General features: G+C 34.0%; 1 protein-coding gene across 2 annotated transcripts; it reads left to right on the plus strand.

The window, feature by feature from the left end:
• The first annotated feature begins 5,560 nt into the window (after nt 1-5,560).
• On the plus strand, nt 5,561-13,459 carry LOC108476012 (uncharacterized). Of its 2 annotated transcripts, none has more exons than XM_017778053.2 (8): nt 5,561-5,981; nt 6,715-7,960; nt 8,827-10,189; nt 10,974-11,253; nt 11,490-11,597; nt 11,680-11,958; nt 12,551-12,694; nt 12,813-13,459. In XM_017778053.2, exons 2-8 carry the CDS (start codon nt 6,763-6,765, stop codon nt 12,999-13,001), a joined length of 3,561 nt encoding a protein of 1,186 aa, XP_017633542.1. In that variant the 5' UTR covers nt 5,561-5,981; nt 6,715-6,762; the 3' UTR covers nt 13,002-13,459. The 2 variants fall into 2 exon arrangements, with proteins under 2 accessions (XP_017633542.1, XP_017633543.1); XM_017778054.2 differs by having other exon boundaries at nt 5,567-5,981; nt 6,746-7,960.
• Nucleotides 13,460-17,998: the final 4,539 nt, after the last annotated feature.

The raw sequence follows: 17,998 nt of genomic DNA on the forward strand, positions 1-17,998 counted from the left end.
ACATTAGGGGGAGAGAAAATACAGCTGGTAAAAGAAATTACATGGAATGGATCATCATTATCTCATTTAGATCCTCGTACAAGTCAATGTGAACAAGAAGTTCAAAGTATCATACATTTGCAAAACATCGCCAATCAACTGCTAGATTCATTTACTAACCTAAAGAGAATTACAAAATCTCATATACCAGCTAAAAATGCTCCAATACGAATTGATATCCCAATAGGGCAAACTGTTAGTGCAAAAGAAAGTAATCCATGCCTGAAGCGTGGAAGACCGGTTAGTTCCAAAGATAAAAATCCTCGTAAAAGGAAATGAGTAAATACTCAAGGTGATTATATTATTGAGACAAATTCCCAAGAAGAGGCCAAATATATAACTAATTATAATCATAAAACCTCGGAAGGGATTCAGGTACCTTGAAATGATGATAACTAAGAGATCTCGATGAGTTATGTTACTTCGGGAAAAAAATAGAACCGGAAAAATATAGTTGTCGACAACAAGTTTGCATATAATGTTGCTATTGAAATAGAAAAAGAAAATGATGATCCTGAGCCTAAATATATTGACGAATGTAGAAATAGAAAAGATTGGCCAAAATGGAAATATGCAATTCAAGCAGAATTAAATTCACTTTTTAAACATAAGGTTTTTGGACCTGTAGTCCAAACACCTAAAGGTGTAAAACCGGTAGGATATAAATGAGTATTTGTGTAAAAACGAAATGAATAAAATGAAGTCGTAAGATATAAAACACGGCTTGTAGCACAAAGATTTTTGCAAAGGCCCGACATTGATTATAAAGAGACATATTCTTCTGTGGTAGATGCAATCACGTTTAGATATCTTATTAGTCTAGCAGTACGTGAAAAACTCGACATGCATCTAATGGATGTTGTTACAGCCTATTTGTATGGCACACTTGATAGTGAAATTTATATGAAAATCCTGAAGGATTTAAGATTCCTTAAGGATATAGAGTTTCTCGGGAAAATTGTTCGATCAGATTAAAGAAAAGTTTATATGGACTAAAACAATCTGGACGTATATGGTACAATCATCTTAGTGAATACTTGTTAAAAGAATATTACAAAAACGATCCAATTTGTCCATGTGTCTTTATAAAAAGGTTTGGATCAAATGTTGTGATAATTACTGTTTATGTTGATGATCTAAATATTATTGGAATTTCTGAAGAGATCCAAAATACAGTAAATTGTTTAAAGAAAGAATTTAAGATGAAAGATCTTAAAAAAACAAAGTTTTGTCTTGGCTTACAAATTGAGCATTTAAAAGATAAAATTCATATTCATCAATCAACTTATACAGAAAAGATATTAAAGAAATTTTACATGGATAAAGCACAACCATTAAGTACTACGATGATTGTACCATCGTTAGATGTGAATAAAGATCAATTTCGTCCTTTCGAGGATGATGAAGAGTTTTTTGGTCCTGAAGTACCATATTTAAGTGCCATAGGGGCATTGATGTATCTTGCAAACAACACAAGACCTGATATAGCTTTTGCTGTAAACTTGTTATCAAGATTCAGTTCTTCTCCAACACGTAGACATTGGAATGAAATTAAACATGTATTTAGATATATCAGAGGGACTATTGATATGGGGTTATTTTATTCAAATGATTCAAAATCCCTATTAGTTGGCTATGCTGATGCTGGATACTTATCGGATCCACATAAAGGTCGATCTCAAACATGATATTTATTTACATGTGGGGATACTGCCATATCATGGTGTTCAACAAAGTAAACATTAGCTGCTGTTTCTTCAAATCATGCAGAAATAATTAATGCATGAGGCAAGTCAAGAGTGTGTTTGGCTAAGGTTATTGACCCAACATATCCAGAAGGTATGCAATTTGCCTTTACAGGAAAATATGTCAACTATCTTATATGAAAATAATGCAGCATGTATAGCTCAATTGAAGGATGGCTATATCAAAGGTGACAGAACGAAACATATTTCACCAAAATTATTCTTCACCCATGATCTTGAGAAAAGAGGTGACATAAATGTTCATCAAATTCAGTCTAGTGAGAATTTAGTAGATTTTTTTACTAAGGCATTGTCAACTTCAATATTTGAAAGGCTACTTCACAATATTGGAATACGTGGACTCAAAGATGTATTGTAATGTTGCCATCAGGAGGAGTCTAAAAACAAGTTGTACTTTTTTCCTTTAATCAAGGTTTTGTCCTATTGGGTTTTCTTGGTAAAGGTTTTTAATGAAGCAGCTTGTAATAGAAGATTGTGTACTCTTTTTCCTTCATTAGTTTTTTTTTATCCCACAGGGTTTTTTCCTAATAAGGTTTTAACGAGGCACATTATCTACCAATGGACATCCAAGGAGGAGTGTTATGAATATCTTATTAAGTGGATGTCCATCATGATAAAGATAAAGTTTTGATATACTTTAAATTTTAATAGTTATTAGAATTAGATCTCTACTTCTTTTATACTTCTTATGCCTATAAATAGAGACTACGATGAAGTATTGTAAATCATCCCTTTTGATCAATAAAGTTCATTCTCTTTTGCTTACATATTTTCTTTGTTCTTATTCTCTCCATCTTTTTTATTTTATAACAATTATAATATAATTGTAATTAAAATAATAATTTTTTATTTTATTAACATATATTACCCGAAAAAAATATTAGGTGGATTTTGACTGTGCAATCTGTTAGAGAAAAATGACAATTTCAACAACAGTGACTACTTTGCATAATTATTTTAATTAGAGTAACTAAATTGAGAAAAATTTAGAGTACCTAAAATAAAACAAATCTTATTTTATAGTTACCATGGAAGTAGTTTATCTTGATTTATAAAATATCTCACTATATGATATGATTTATTTAATAAAATAAATGATATTTTAGTTAATTATTAGCTAAATCAATGTACAACTAACTTGTGAGTCTTTTACTACTCTAACACTTTTTATGAATTCTATAAAAAAGTAAACATGTTATGGGGGTGTTTGGTAAAAAAAGTTTTGGGCTTTTTTTAATTGATTTGAGTATAAATAGATGATTGGGTAGTCAACCTCTCTAATTGTAGTGATTAATGAATGGAGATTTGTAAGAACTTGTTGAGCTAAAACCTCCAAAACAAAAAACGAGGATGGATAGTTTTTCTCACAGTTAATTGGGAATGAGATATGTAGAATGACATATTTGACCATATTTACTAAAAATTATATTTATGTACTCTTAATTTATTTTAATTTACTTGTATAAAATGATTTTTATGTAATTTTATTAATTGAAATGTGCTACTTGGCAAATTTATTGAGTATGTGACATAATTATTACTAATTTATATACTAAGAACATGACATAATTATCACTAAAAATACAATTCACAATTATATTGATATATTATTAATATTTATCAATTTCCACAAGGTTAATATTTACAAATAAAAATTTAATAAAATTGTTTATTTAAATTTTAAAAATATTCACTCATTAAATTCCATAATGGATGTTTAATTCTTTGGTAATAGTGTTTTATTTTAATAATTTCACTCAATAAAGACTAAAACAAATAAATACTTAACAATAAAATATGTCATGCCCTTATTTGTTATTTTACATATACCACTTTCTACTATTAACTAAATTTTACCAAACACTTTTAAGTAAATAGTTAATAGAATAGTTGGTCAAACCAACCACTGCAATCAACAATCAACCATCAACCAATTGCAAAATATGACTTATATAATATAAGTACAGGTTTTTAAAAGTTATATATATTATAAAGGTTTAATCTATAAATTGGTACTTAAATTATATCATTTTTTCATTTTGGTACTTAATTTTTTTTATTACAAGTGGTATCTAAATTATTTTTTTCCAAGTTGATACTTGTTAGTCAAACCGTAATGTCTATTTAAAAAAAAAAGCTTAATCACAATTTGATACCTAAGCTATGTCTTTTTTTCTTCCTATTTTGGTACCTAAACATTTATTTTGTCACAAGTGTTACCTATACTATTTGCCGTTTACCCATTTTACACAAAAAAATTATATCCAATATTTTTTCAACCAATAATAAATTACCACATCATATAAACTTAAATATATATTTATTTTATTTTACATTATTTCTCTCTGTTTATTTTTTCTATTTTCTTCATTTATAATGTCTAGCAATACCATCAATCCTCGAAATTTACCCTCTTAAGTTGAGACGTTGACGGTTAATTATGTTTTCGAACTTCACCGCTTGCTTGCTCAAATCTGAAAAGATTGAAAATGTTATTCCATCGATTAAAACCAGTGTTTTCAAAATTGAATTGGACTGACTAGTCGAACTGATAATCTATTGGATTAGTAACTGGTTGGCGTACTGGTTTAGAGATAGGGTTGAGTCAATAGACCTGTGAATAGATATAGATTGGTTGAACCAAATTAAAAAAAAAAAACTAGTTGAACCAATTTCTCTATTTTTAAAAATATTTCTATTTTTATAATTTTTTTAAATAATTTATTTGATCAAATTGGACGAAAAAGATAAAATTGAGAACTGGGGCTTGACCAACTTCATCGTTGGTTCGATTTTGAAGAAAGAAAATGAAAAATGAAAAATGAAAAAAATATATTAAGAGAAAATAATATTTTTCCTTTTCTTAACACATATTAATTTTTATTTGATTATTTTTTAAAATAAACTTAACAATTTAATTAACGATGAACTAACAAAGATACCAACTTAGAGAAAAAATAATTTATATACCACTTGTGACAAAAAAGGTATAGGTATCAAATAAAAAAGAGAGACAATTTAGGTATCGATTTGTGGGTAAAGATTTTTTTAAGTAAACTTAACAGTTTGACTAATAGAGGTACTAACTTGAAAAAAATAATTTTAGATACTGCTTGTGACAAAAAATACCAAAATGAGAAAAATAATATAATTTAAGTACAAACCTATTATAAAACAAGTTATAATTTTATTTTATTATTTTATTATTGAATATAGTATGGATTTTAAATTTTAACTTTTTATTATTATAATACACTCATTTTAATCTGATTTCTTTTATAATCATTTTAATTCTAATACACATACTTTCACCTATGATTTTTCCTTTTCATCTTCTATTAAAAATTTGAGATACTTGCCTTTAACAAAAAAAATTGTGATACATATTAAAAATATCAAAATATTTGCTTTAAAAATTATTTAAATATGGTGTCATTATTTGTGAAAATAATACTTCACGTTATTATAAAATAATAAAAATAATTTAATATGATAAATAATTTAAAATAAGATATTTATAAAATTAAAAAAATTACATAATTTTATAAAATAAAATAATTTAAAAATTCTATTATATATTATTTCTAATATCTTTTACAATAATTTTTATTCTCATTTTACAATTTTAATTAGATTTGAATCTAAACACATTTTACTATTAAATTTAATATTTCTAATACTACTTACTTAAATAACTAATATCACTAACTTCACCGAAAATAAACATTATAACCCTCTCACTACCTCTTAAAATAGAAATAATTATTAGTAAAAAGAAATCTAACGGAGAAAAAGAGCCGTCCAACATGTTGTAGGGTGCTCATCACAAATCACGAGGCAGAAACACTTCAATGGTTCATTTTTGGCACATACCTTATGGCACATTAAATTATTATTTATTAGTAATTTTATCAAAAACTTTTGATCCTATTTCTTCAAAAAACTAAGGAAAAGAAAAAACTTTTGATCCTATAGTATATGCCATGGCAGGCACGACACGAGAGAAATTGCAGGCCAAAAATCTAGACTAGAATAACAAAGAAACCTGAATAGAGAAAATTTTAGAAATGGCGGACAGAAGAAAAATCCCATTGTAATTTTTTTTTTCTTAGGAGTATGGTTATGGAATCAAAAGCTAACAACAGAGTTTGGTGTGACTGCTTTCTTCGTCGATCTGTAAGTTTTTCTTTTTTTCTTCCTCTCCCCCTTCCCTAATCTCTTCTCCGGTTTTTGGCTGCGTCAATTCAAATTTGAATATCCATTTTAAAGGTTGCTGGGGTTTCTAGGGTTTTCAGTTTGGGCTCTGGATCTTGTCATCCTTCGATTTGATTCACGACGTTGCGATTTTCTCTAGTTTCTTTTCTCCTCTTTCCTTTCTGAGAAAATGTAAAATGTGTTTTGGAAATTAGGGGATGTTTTAATGGAGAAAGGAAGAAAGTTTACTCTTCAGTGCTATGGAAGATGGAGGAATTAGAAACGTAGGATTCGGATTATACTTCTTACTTATTGGAGTTAGCCCTAGTAAGGTTTGGCATTTAAGAAATCAATCACCTTGACCCTTGTTTTCAAGTTTTTTTTTTTAAATGGATTGCCAATTGTAATGTGACGTCGAATTTTCTTTTTATTATTATTGGGAAGTAGATTGGTACTGTAAAAGGAAAATAAAAGGAAATCGGTTTTAACCTGACCATAAGCAAACTTGTTAGATTTTTAATCTTGGGTACATCTTTCAGTTTTATTATATTCGAATTTAAAGGAAAGGAAAAATGAAATGTTTTCAAATATTATTATTTATCTTTTCTGAAGTTCGTTTTCTTACAGTGGAAAGAGCATTTGCGGCTGACATCTTTTTAACTTCCATTTTGACAAAATAAATAAATCCTTGTCCCTTTTGTTTGGATATTTTCAGGCTTAGACTTGTTTCTACTATTTGTGTCTAGCTCTATTTCACTTCAGAATGACAGAACCAAGCTCAGCTGATGTGATACTGGAATTTTTGAGGAGAAATCGCTTTACAAGAGCTGAGGCTGCCTTGCGTAGTGAACTTGGTAACCGCCCTGATTTGAATGGATTCTGCCAGAAGCTTACCCTTGAGGAGAAAGTCTCTGGAAATGTGCTAGAAGAAGAAAATGGGAAAAAAATAGCTGGTGAAAGTCATGGTTCAGGTTCTCGAAACAGTAGTGAGGTCTCTAAGGAACTTATAGTGAAAGAGATAGGGTGTGGGGCTGGCAGAAATGGGTCTGAAAGCCAATGGAGAAATGCTGCTTCTACTGGGGATTCTAATAAACCCAATGAAACAAGAGTGACGAGTGATATGAGTTTCGCTTTCTCTAAAAATTCTGAAGATGCTGTACTCAATATGCAGTCCTGGAACTTCAACGCTAGCAATGGTCCTGATCTGTTAAAAGGTGATGGTATATTTAGAAGCAGTAGTTTTTCGGAGCTGGAGAAACCAGATAAGTCAAGATGGTGTATATCTGAAGCTCCTGACATTGATAAAGGCAATGTTAAACCTGGAGAAGAGATATCCTTTTCAGGTGAAATTAAAACTTCGCGTCATGGAAATACTGGCAAAGCTAATGTAGATTACAAGTATGACAAGTTTCATACCAGTGAAACTAAGGAGCTTGATCAGCAATTTAAGACTAGCGGTGCATACTTGAAGGAAAACTTTGCTGATAACAGCCGATGGTCTAGAACTGAGGAACCCAGTAGTTCATTTTCAGAGATGTGGAAAGATTGTTCTGTCAAGACTGTTTTTCCGTTCCCTAAGGGTGATTTATCAATTGGTTATAATGCTGCTAGTGCTTCAGATAAGAGAGAAGGAAAGAAGAAAGCAGATGCACTTGATGTCAGAGCAACAATTAAAGAACAGGTGGATGAGGTTGGAAGGGCTTTATTCTTTGGGAATCAAGGCAATACTGAGAAAAAAAGTATAAATGGATTGGCCTTTCCTCTTGCATATGATGATCAAAGGGAAGAGTTACCTAGGTTGCCACCAGTTAAACTCAAATCAGAAGAGAAGTCATTGAATGTTAACTGGGAGGAAAAATATGAGCGTGATGGCCCAGGTTCAAAGCTTGTTAGTGCTGACAATACCTTCCTTATAGGGTCCTATTTGGATGTTCCCATTGGGCAAGAGATAAATGCTTCAGGTTAGTTAACATATCGTTTGATGATTTGTGCAAATTGTTGGCTGGTAATACAAACATTATTTTTCTACTCTTTCCTTTTCCTAACATTATGGTTTAGTATATGTATGTTCTCTGTCTAAAACTTGGAGAGATCTTTTATTGTAAAATTTTTTGTTAACTTGAAAATTTGCCATCTAGCTCTAGGTCGCAACGGCTTATTGGTGAGCTATGTAAAATTTGTGTTGATGTGTATGTCCCCTAAGATAAATTGATATTTTGTTGCCATGAGTTCTAAGATTTCTCCTATGAGGCTTGTCATTTTTCTGTTGGCAAGTACTTGCGTGGGTCCGATAAACCAATTCTGAAACTGGGAAGATAGGTTGAACTTTTCCATAGGTTACTAAAGCCATAATAATAAAAAAGGTTGGAAGAAACCTTCTAAACAGAATTCTGTGAAACGCAAGTGGGGGGAAAGATTTTTGCTGTTTGTTCACGTACAGAATATACTTGTTTTTCTATTCTTTTATATCAGTTCTTTCCAGGGTTAGTTAGTGTGTAACCAAGCATAATTAAAGAAATAGAAGAAAAAGAATAAATAGCATAAAGATAGATTACCCTAAAAGTTTAGTGGAGTGTTTTAATTTGACATTTGATAATAGTTTAACAGTAGCTGTATTTTGAGTTGTGCATAAATACTGGAATTATTAAGTTACTTTAAAACTTCTGAGTTGAATATTTGGACAACCTTAAAAAGAATATTATAGTTGACTGCCATAGGACAGTAAGGGAAGGGGAGCTTTAGAAAGCCTAAGTTCTTGTTAGAGCATTGGTTATTTCTCCTATAATTCTGCTGGAAAAACTTGACAATCTTGTTTATGATGATCCAGGTGGGAAAAGGAATGCTGGAGGTAGTTGGCTTTCTGTGAGTCAGGGTATTGCAGAAGATGCATCTGATCTGGTTTCTGGTTTTGCTACTATTGGTGATGGATTAAGTGAATCTATTGATTACCCAAACGAGTATTGGGAGTCTGATGAATATGATGACGATGATGATGTTGGATACATGAGACAACCTATTGAGGATGAAGCCTGGTTTCTGGCTCATGAAATCGATTATCCTAGTGACAATGAGAAGGGAACTGGGCATGAGAGTGTTCGGGATCCTCAAGAAAGAAGTCAAACCAAGGATGATGATGATGATCAATCATTTGCAGAAGAGGATTCTTACTTCTCTGGTGAGCGGTATTTCCAGGCAAAGAATGTTGAACCTGTTGCAGCTTCAGATGATACTATAGGGCTCTCTGTAACTGAAATGTACAATGGGACTCATGAGAATGATTTAATTGCCCGATATGATGGACAGTTAATGGATGAAGAGGAGCTTAATTTGATGCGTGCTGAACCTGTTTGGCAGGGATTTGTCACACAGACAAATGAACTTATCATGCTGGGGGATGGAGAAGTTCTCAATGAGTGTGGCAGGTCTCAGCTGGATGATATTTGCATAGACAATGGTCAGCATGGTGCAGTTAGGTCTATTGGTGTGGGTATCAACAGTGATACTGCTGACTTTGGCAGTGAAGTACGTGAAAGTTTAGTTGCAGTTAGTAGTGAAGGGGATTTAGAATATTTTCATGATCATGATAGTTCTATTGGAGGTTCCAGACAAAGTTATCATGAAACAGAAAGGAAATATATTGATAAACCAAATAGAGATAAAAGGAAAACTGGAAAAAATGATTCTAATAAGTATGCTATTGAGAATGATAAAGGTCCAAACCCCCAGGTGAAGAATCTTGCAGATGGAGGATTTTCTTTTCCTCCACCATTAAGAGATGGGCAATCGGTGCAGGCAGGCTCTAGTAAGTCTATATGGCCAAGTAACAACAATGCTGCTGGTGAAGAGCGTGATGACTGCTTGACCGCTTTGATTGAGTCGGATGATATGCTTGCTAAATGGAGGCGGAAAAGTAGTGATTCTTCAGTTGCCAAAAGCTCTAGGGATGACGATGATGCCAATGTAAGATCAGCAAATTCTAGCCCTTCAACTCTCTCTAATTATGGTTATGGTGCACAAGAAAAGACCAAGAAAGAAGAGGATGAGAAAACTAGTGGCATGAGGGAAGAGGATCTTGGGGCATCGCTTGAAGATGAAGAGGCTGCTGCTGTCCAAGAGCAAGTGAGACAAATTAAAGCACAAGAGGAGGAATTTGAGACCTTCGATCTCAAGATTGTGCATAGGAAAAACAGGCATGTCTTATCTTAGAAACAATTTTTATGTTCAGTTCTTTCTCTGGTGCTAACAATTTCAAAACTGTGCTGATATGTAAATGGTGTGATGTTCTTTCCGTCTCTCTCTCTCTCTCTTTCTCATTTTCATTGTGAGTTATCAAGTATCCTTGAACCTCTCTGGTAGTAATCTCCTTTATCTATGCTTGAGGTTGGAGAACCAGAACTGGTGGCAAGCTTCCTCTTTTGTTTTCTGACTGACAAAACCTTTTGAACATTAATATATTTTGTGCATAATGGTTAGTGTCAAGCAAAGGGGCGTAGAGCATCAATTAAGTAATTAGATGATAAGTTCTTTTTTTACTACTTTTCCTTTGCCAAGTATTTACCCAAGCTCATGTTTTGTTTTTGTAGCTTGAATTTACCTAATTCTCCATTGGAAAGTTTAGTTTCTTTCAATTATTTTTCCTATTTTTAGATTTTGAGACAACATTTGACTTGTGAAACTATCGACTTGTAGCTTGATCCCTAAATGGTTGATAGCAATCAGTATTGGACCAAAAAGTAAACAAAGAAAAAAACATGTTGAATATGCCAGGAAGATCCTTTTCTTTTTGTGTTATTGATGATACCGACATTCGTTTAGAGCTAATTTTTTGCTGTCTTCTCAACTTATGACATATTTTTGGAATTTCTACTTGCCTGATGTCATTTCTTTAGTATAACTTATATTGAATGGTTTTTATTTTGCTGTCATCTATCGAGCACTGGATTTGCTTACATAAGCCTCTTTTTTGCTTCCCAGAACTGGATTTGAGGAGGATAAGAATTTCCATGTTGTTTTAAATTCTGTTATAGCTGGGCGCTATCATGTTACTGAGTATCTTGGATCGGCTGCGTTTAGTAAAGCTATACAAGCTCATGATCTGCACACGGGCATGGATGTCTGTGTGAAAATTATAAAGAACAACAAGGATTTTTTTGATCAAAGCCTTGACGAGATTAAGCTTCTCAAGTATGTTAACAAACATGATCCAGCAGATAAGCATCACATTCTCCGATTGTATGATTACTTTTACTACCGAGTAAGTGATACTGGCATGCTCATAGTATTTTGTGCTCTACTTCTAGTTCTTGCTGTTTCTATGATAATATATGTATTTGGGACTTTGTTCTGAACATATCTGGCTTCTGGAGGCATTTGTTTTCTCTGTTGAAGTTCAAGCTGGCATGTTCAGTTATAAATTCTCTCTGCTGGTTAGATTAGAAATTTATCTTTGACTAATGCATGAGTAGCATCTGACTCTTCTCTATTTTCCAGGAACATTTGCTAATAGTCTGTGAACTTCTCAAGGCAAACTTATATGAGTTCCATAAATTTAATAGGGAATCAGGTGGCGAGGTTTACTTCACAATGCCAAGATTGCAGGTTTGTCTGAAGTTGTTTTCTTCAGAAGTGAGTCTAATCTATGTCACTTTCATGTAATGTTCTCTTGAATTCTTTTGTGCAGTCTATAACCATTCAGTGTTTGGAGGCTCTCCAGTTTTTGCATGGCCTTGGCCTAATACATTGTGATCTGAAGCCCGAAAATATACTAGTTAAAAGCTATAGTAGATGTGAGGTGAAGGTCATTGATCTTGGGAGCAGTTGTTTTGAGACAGACCATCTATGCTCCTATGTTCAATCCAGGTCCTATCGTGCACCAGAGGTTATCCTAGGACTTTCGTATGACAAGAAAATAGATATCTGGTCACTTGGCTGTATCTTGGCAGAACTCTGTACTGGAAATGTAAGTAGCCTTCTTTAGACAATAGCTAGAATTTGCTTCTTATGAATATTGCAATGATATGTGGAGTTTTTTCTTACGTTAAGAACTTTTTTGAATTTTCTTTTACCTTTTTCTTTGGTGAAAGTACTACAAACAAAAACTCGGAAATATCATGCATTTGAACAAATCATTAAATTCAGTGAAAAGAACTTAGACTGAACGTGATTTGGCTCTGAACTGGCTGGATGTAGAATTTAAACAAAATGTTGGACAATTTTAGTCCTCTTTGTATTTGCATTCAGTGATGTCCTCATCTGTAAATGCTAAATGGAATAGTTTGGGACTCTGTCCAATCACTCAGTCTGAAACAAGTTGGCTCAAACTTGGCCCAAAGAAAATGTTTTTCATGTTATGGTATCAACTATCTAGATTTAGACTTTTATGCATTCATGCTGTTGCTATAAGCTAGCTTGTTCTCCTGACAACTATGATTAATTTCTTTAGTTGATTTTACTGGGAAAACATTTGACTTCACTGTAGTAACTATCTTTTATCTATTTTTGGAGAAATAAATCAACATTGATATAATTTTGGCTTCAATATGATGGTGCAGGTACTTTTCCAGAATGATTCACCTGCGACATTACTTGCAAGAGTAATTGGAATCATAGGTCCTATCAAACAAGACATGCTTGCCAAAGGACGGGATACGTACAAATACTTTACGAAGAATCACATGCTTTATGAACGTAATCAGGTCAGTCTTTCTCATTATTTACTTGTTGGAAAAAAATGCTTCTATTCTAAAATTTACTTTTGCTTTGCTTCCCTAGTGCTTAGGGGCTAACGCTGTGTTTTTATGTTATATACTTCAGGAGACCAATAGACTGGAATACCTGATACCCAAGAAGACGTCCTTGAGGCATCGGCTGCCGATGGGGGACCAGGGATTCATTGATTTTGTTGCTCATTTGCTTGAAGTAAACCCAAAGAAGCGTCCTTCTGCGGCAGAGGCTCTGAAGCACCCATGGCTATCATACCCATACGAACCCATATCAGCTTGAGCACTGTATGAGTTGATTGATGAGACTTGCGGGGATTGCTTGCCTTATCTCAGCTCCCTCGTATTGACTGGGAAAAGGAGCTGTTATGAATTAGAGAGTGGAAATGATGTTGTAGTTGATCTCTCCAAGGAGTTTTCCTACCGTCACATGCCTGCAAAATGCATTCAAAGGTGTGTTTGATTTTGTTTGGTTATATCATATTAATATAATATTAAGTGTCCTTCCCCTAACCAAAGTAGTATTGGAAATGAGCATAATGAAGGATGTAATTTTTGGAAGAGAGTGGTATCCTTGGAAAGGGGAATCTAATATTGTTGTACATGACATGATGTTGTGATAATTCTTTTAGGTTATTTAGTAATATAGCTTTGTGAAATAGTTAGTAACCAAATTTGGTTACTGCTACTGCTACTGCTACTCGTTGATTGGATTTCTGGCCTTTTTTTTTCTTGTCTTTATTTTTGCCTTGGATCATATTCCTATTTGCTGCTTGTCTGTTGCCATCGCCTTTGTACTACACCAATTTTTCTTTTCAAAAATTAACAAAAATCCTGCTCATCCTTTGTACTATATTTAAATTAATGCTGATTACAAGGATATGCATGATTTGGAAATTAGTAACAAATCAATTTTTGTGGATAAAATTGTTAGAATTAAGTGACCCAAATTCTTATTTAAATAAAATACGATAGAAAATAAAATAAAAGTAAAATCCATATAGAACTAGACTTCTTTTATTTTATTTTAGAATAAGGTTTTTAAACCTTATTAAACTCCATCTATTTTATATTGATTAGGATAAGGTGTTTCAATCCTACTAGAATATGGCTTTGCAAGCCTATAAATAGACATAGTCTATTCCTCTTGTATTTGAGTAAAAATTTTTTCGACATAGTGAATTTTCTTCTCCTCTGCCGTGGTTTTTTTTTCCGAAAGGGTTTCACGTAAAATTTATGTGTTCTTTATTTTTATTTATTTTATTCTATTTTATTTTTCACAAATTGGTATCGAGCTTAGGGTTATTCATCTCGATCACGGTAATGGCGTCTTTGAAGTATGAAATTCATTGTTGGATCGCAACACCGATTTGCGTTGTGGCAAATTAAGATGCAAGCGTTCTTGCAGATGGATCTAGAGGATGCCTGCTAGGATAGATAAGATGTCTTCGACATTAACAGATGAAGAGAAGAAGCGTAAGGATCGAAGGCATTAACACAATTACATACGCATTTGTCCAACGAAATTTTGCGAGGATGTGATGAAAGAGAAAAGCTGCCATTGCATTATGGAAGAGGCTAGAACAAATATGTATGTCGAAAACTCTAACAAGCAAGTTGCATATGAAGCGGCGTCTTTATGCTCATCGTTTGGAGGAAGGTGCGTCGTACACGAACACTTAATGGTGTTTAAAGAAATTCTCTCAAACTTGGAGGCCATGGAGGTTCGATATGATAAGGAAGATCTAGGGTTGATTCTACTTTGTTCGTTGCCCGTCTTATTCAACCTTTAGAGACACGATTTTATATAGCGCGAGTCTCTCACGGTTGATGAGGTTTATGATTCTTTAACCTCGTATGATAAGATGAAGCATCTTGTGGTTAAACCCAACTCTCGGGAGAGGGTCTCATTGTTCGTGGGAGACAAGACCGGAATGTTGATGATGATCGTGGTAGAACACAGGCGGAATCCTCGTGGTAAATCTAAGGGTAGATCGAAATCTTCAAACAGAGGTAAAACTTGCAACTTCGCAAGAAGAAAGGGCACATTAAATCTGAGTGCTATAAGCTACAAAATAAGATTAAAAGGAGGTGCGAATCAAAAGGAAAACAACCGGAAAATTCGGTGAAGGCGATGTTGTAGAAGACTACGTGATGGTGAACTTCTAGTTGCTTCATCAATGATTCTAAAAAGCGGCGAGTGGATACTTGATTCAGTTGCACCTTCCACATGAGTCCCAATCGGGATTGGTTTACAACTTATGAAACGATGTCTGAAGGTGTTGTTTTGATGGGAAATAATGCTTCATGTAAAATCGTAGGTGTTGGAACAATTAAAGTTAAGATGTTTGATGGAGTTGTCGAACACTTAGTGACGTGCGGCATGTTCGAATTGAAAAGAAATTTAATTTCGTTGAGTACTCTTAATTCAAAAGTGCAGATACACGGTGAAAGTGGGGTTTTAAAGATTTCCAAAGGGTCCCTTGTTGTGATGAAAGGGCAAAGAAAGATTGCCAAGTTATATGTTTCTGAGGTTCTCATCATTCTTGGTGATCAATTGTCGCTTCCTCTTCCTTGTCGGATGATGATATTACTAAACTTTGGCATATCGCCTAGGGCATATGAGTGAGAATGGCATGGCGAATTAAGCAAAAGAGGATTTCTTAATGGGTAAGGAATTTGCAAACCGAATTTCGTGAACCTTGTGTTTTGGGAAGCAAAGAGAGTTCGATTCACTAGAGGAATCCATAACACGAAGGAAGCGTTGGAGTATATCCATTACGATCTGTAGGGGCCGTCGAGTGCCTTCGAGAGGTGGAGCTAATTATATGCTAACCTTTATTGATGATTTTTCCGAGAAAAGTTTGGGCGTTCTTCCTAAAGCGAAAAGCGATGTGTTTTCCACATTTAAGTCTTGGAAAATTATGATTGAAAAGCAGACGGAAAAGCAGATAAAATACCTCAAATGCAGACAATGGCTTAGAGTTACATTACGATGAGTTTAATAGATTGTGCAAGTCGGAAGGATCATGAGACACTTGACGATTCGTCATACTCCACAACAAAAGCGGCGTTGCGAGCGAATGAACGAGCGATCATGGAGAAGGTTCGATGTATGTTGTCAAATGCCAACTTACGAAGTCATTTTGGGCGAAGACCTCTCATGCATGTTTTTGATCAACCGATCTCCATCCGTTGCCATTGAGAAAAGACTCCACAAGAGGTATGGTGCGTAATCCCGCTAATTATTACGATTTAAAGATTTTTGGGTGTCTGCGTATGCTCATGTTGATAATGGAAAATTGGAACCGAGATCCATTAAATGCGTTTTCTTGGTTATAAAGTCGGTGTAAAGGCTATAAGTTATGGTGTCTGAAAATAGAAAAGTTGTGATTAGCAGAGATGTTTTTGATGAAAGCGCTATGCTACCTAACTTATCTCTTAAAGACTCTTCCAATAAAGAAAACCAAAAGCGGTGGAGCATCAGTTAATACGAATCAACTCCTCAAGCCAAGTACAAAATTGAGAATAGAGTTGCTTCTTCACCGCAATACTCTATCGCCAAAAACAGGACAAGAAGAGAAATTAAACCTCCAAAGAAGTATGCCGAGGTTGATCTAGTTGCTTATGCTTTAAATGTGGTGAAGATATAGATGCGAATCAAGAGCCATTTAATTATTTCGAGGCGATTAGTGTGAAGACTCGAAAAGTGGATGTTTGCTATGCAAGAGGAGATGGAATCACTCCACAAAAAGCGAACATGGGATCTTGTAAAACTTCCTAAAGGTAAAAAGGTCATTCGTTGTAAATGGGTGTTTAAAAGAAAGAAGGGACTCGGAGTTGAAGAACCGGATATAAAGCAAGGCTTGTTGCAAAGGGTTACTGATCAAATTCGAGTGGACTTCATGATGTGTTCTCTCCGGTTGTTAAGCATAGTTCGATTCGAGCTTTGCTTGGTATTGTTGCCATGCATGATTTGGAGCTTGAGCGGTTAGATGTAAAAGCGCATTTTGCATGGAGAACTTGAGGAAGATATTTACATGCAACAACGAGAGGGTTTTATAGTCTCGAAAAAGAGGACTATGTTTGCTTCTTTGAAAAAGTCCCTTTACGGTTTGAAACAGATCACCAAGACAAGTGGTACAAGAGGTTTGATTCCTTTATGACTTCTCATGATTTCAAAAGAAGTAGTTTTGACAGTTGTGTCTACTTTAAGAAAAGCAGTGATGGTTCTTTTGTGTATCTACTTCTTTATGTTGATGACATGTTGATAGCGACAAAAGATAAAAGAGAGATAAGAAAGGTTAAAGTCCAACTAAGTGAAGAATTTGAGATGAAAGATTTAGGACCAGACAAAGAAGATACTTGGTATGGAGATTCTCGAGAGATAGAAAAGCAAGTAAATTGTACCTAAGTCGGAAGGGGTACATTGAGAAAGTTCTTTGCGAGTTCAATATGCAGAGTGCTAAGCTGTTAGTACTCCTTTAGCGACCATTTCGGACTTTCATCGGCCTTATCTCCTCAATCGATAATGAGATTGAGTACATGTCACATGTTCCATACTCTAGTGCGATAGGATCTCTCATGTATGCTATGGTTTGTTCACGTCGATTTATCATATGCGATCGGTCAGATTAGCGAGATACATGGCGAATCACGGTAAAGAACACTAGAAAGCGATTCAATGGATTTTAAGATACTTACGAGGCACTACTAATGTTTGCTTACAGTTTGGAAGAACTAAAATGGAGTTATAGGGTATGTTGATCTTGATTTTCTTTGGAGACCTTGATAGAAGAAGATCTCTCACGAGTTACGTCTTTACAATCGGAGGTTGTGCAATTAGTTGGAAAGCCACTTTGCAAACTACGATCGCTTTGTCTACCACTGAAAGTCGAGTACATGGCGATTCTCGAGGCTTGTAAAGAAGCTATTTGGTTGAAGGGACTATTTAGTGAACTCAATGAAGACCTTCAAATCAAGACGATATTTTGTGACGATCAGTGCCATCTTTCTTACAAAAGATCAAACGTTTCATGAGAGAACAAAACACATTGATATTCGGTATCATTTTGTTCGTGATATTATTGCTCGTGGTGATATTGTTGTGAGCAAAATTAACACTCATGAAAATCCTGCAGATATGATGACTAAGTCACTTCCTATAACCAAGTTTGAGCATTGCTTAGACTTGGTTGGTGTTCATTGTTGAAGTTAAACCCTTAAGGGGTTTTTGGAAGAGGTGAAGAACTTGTTTATTGAAAGTTCGCGATGAAGAAC

The sequence above is a fragment of the Gossypium arboreum genome, chromosome 3 (assembly GCF_025698485.1).
Source record: "Gossypium arboreum isolate Shixiya-1 chromosome 3, ASM2569848v2, whole genome shotgun sequence".
Taxonomy (NCBI): domain Eukaryota; kingdom Viridiplantae; phylum Streptophyta; class Magnoliopsida; order Malvales; family Malvaceae; genus Gossypium; species Gossypium arboreum.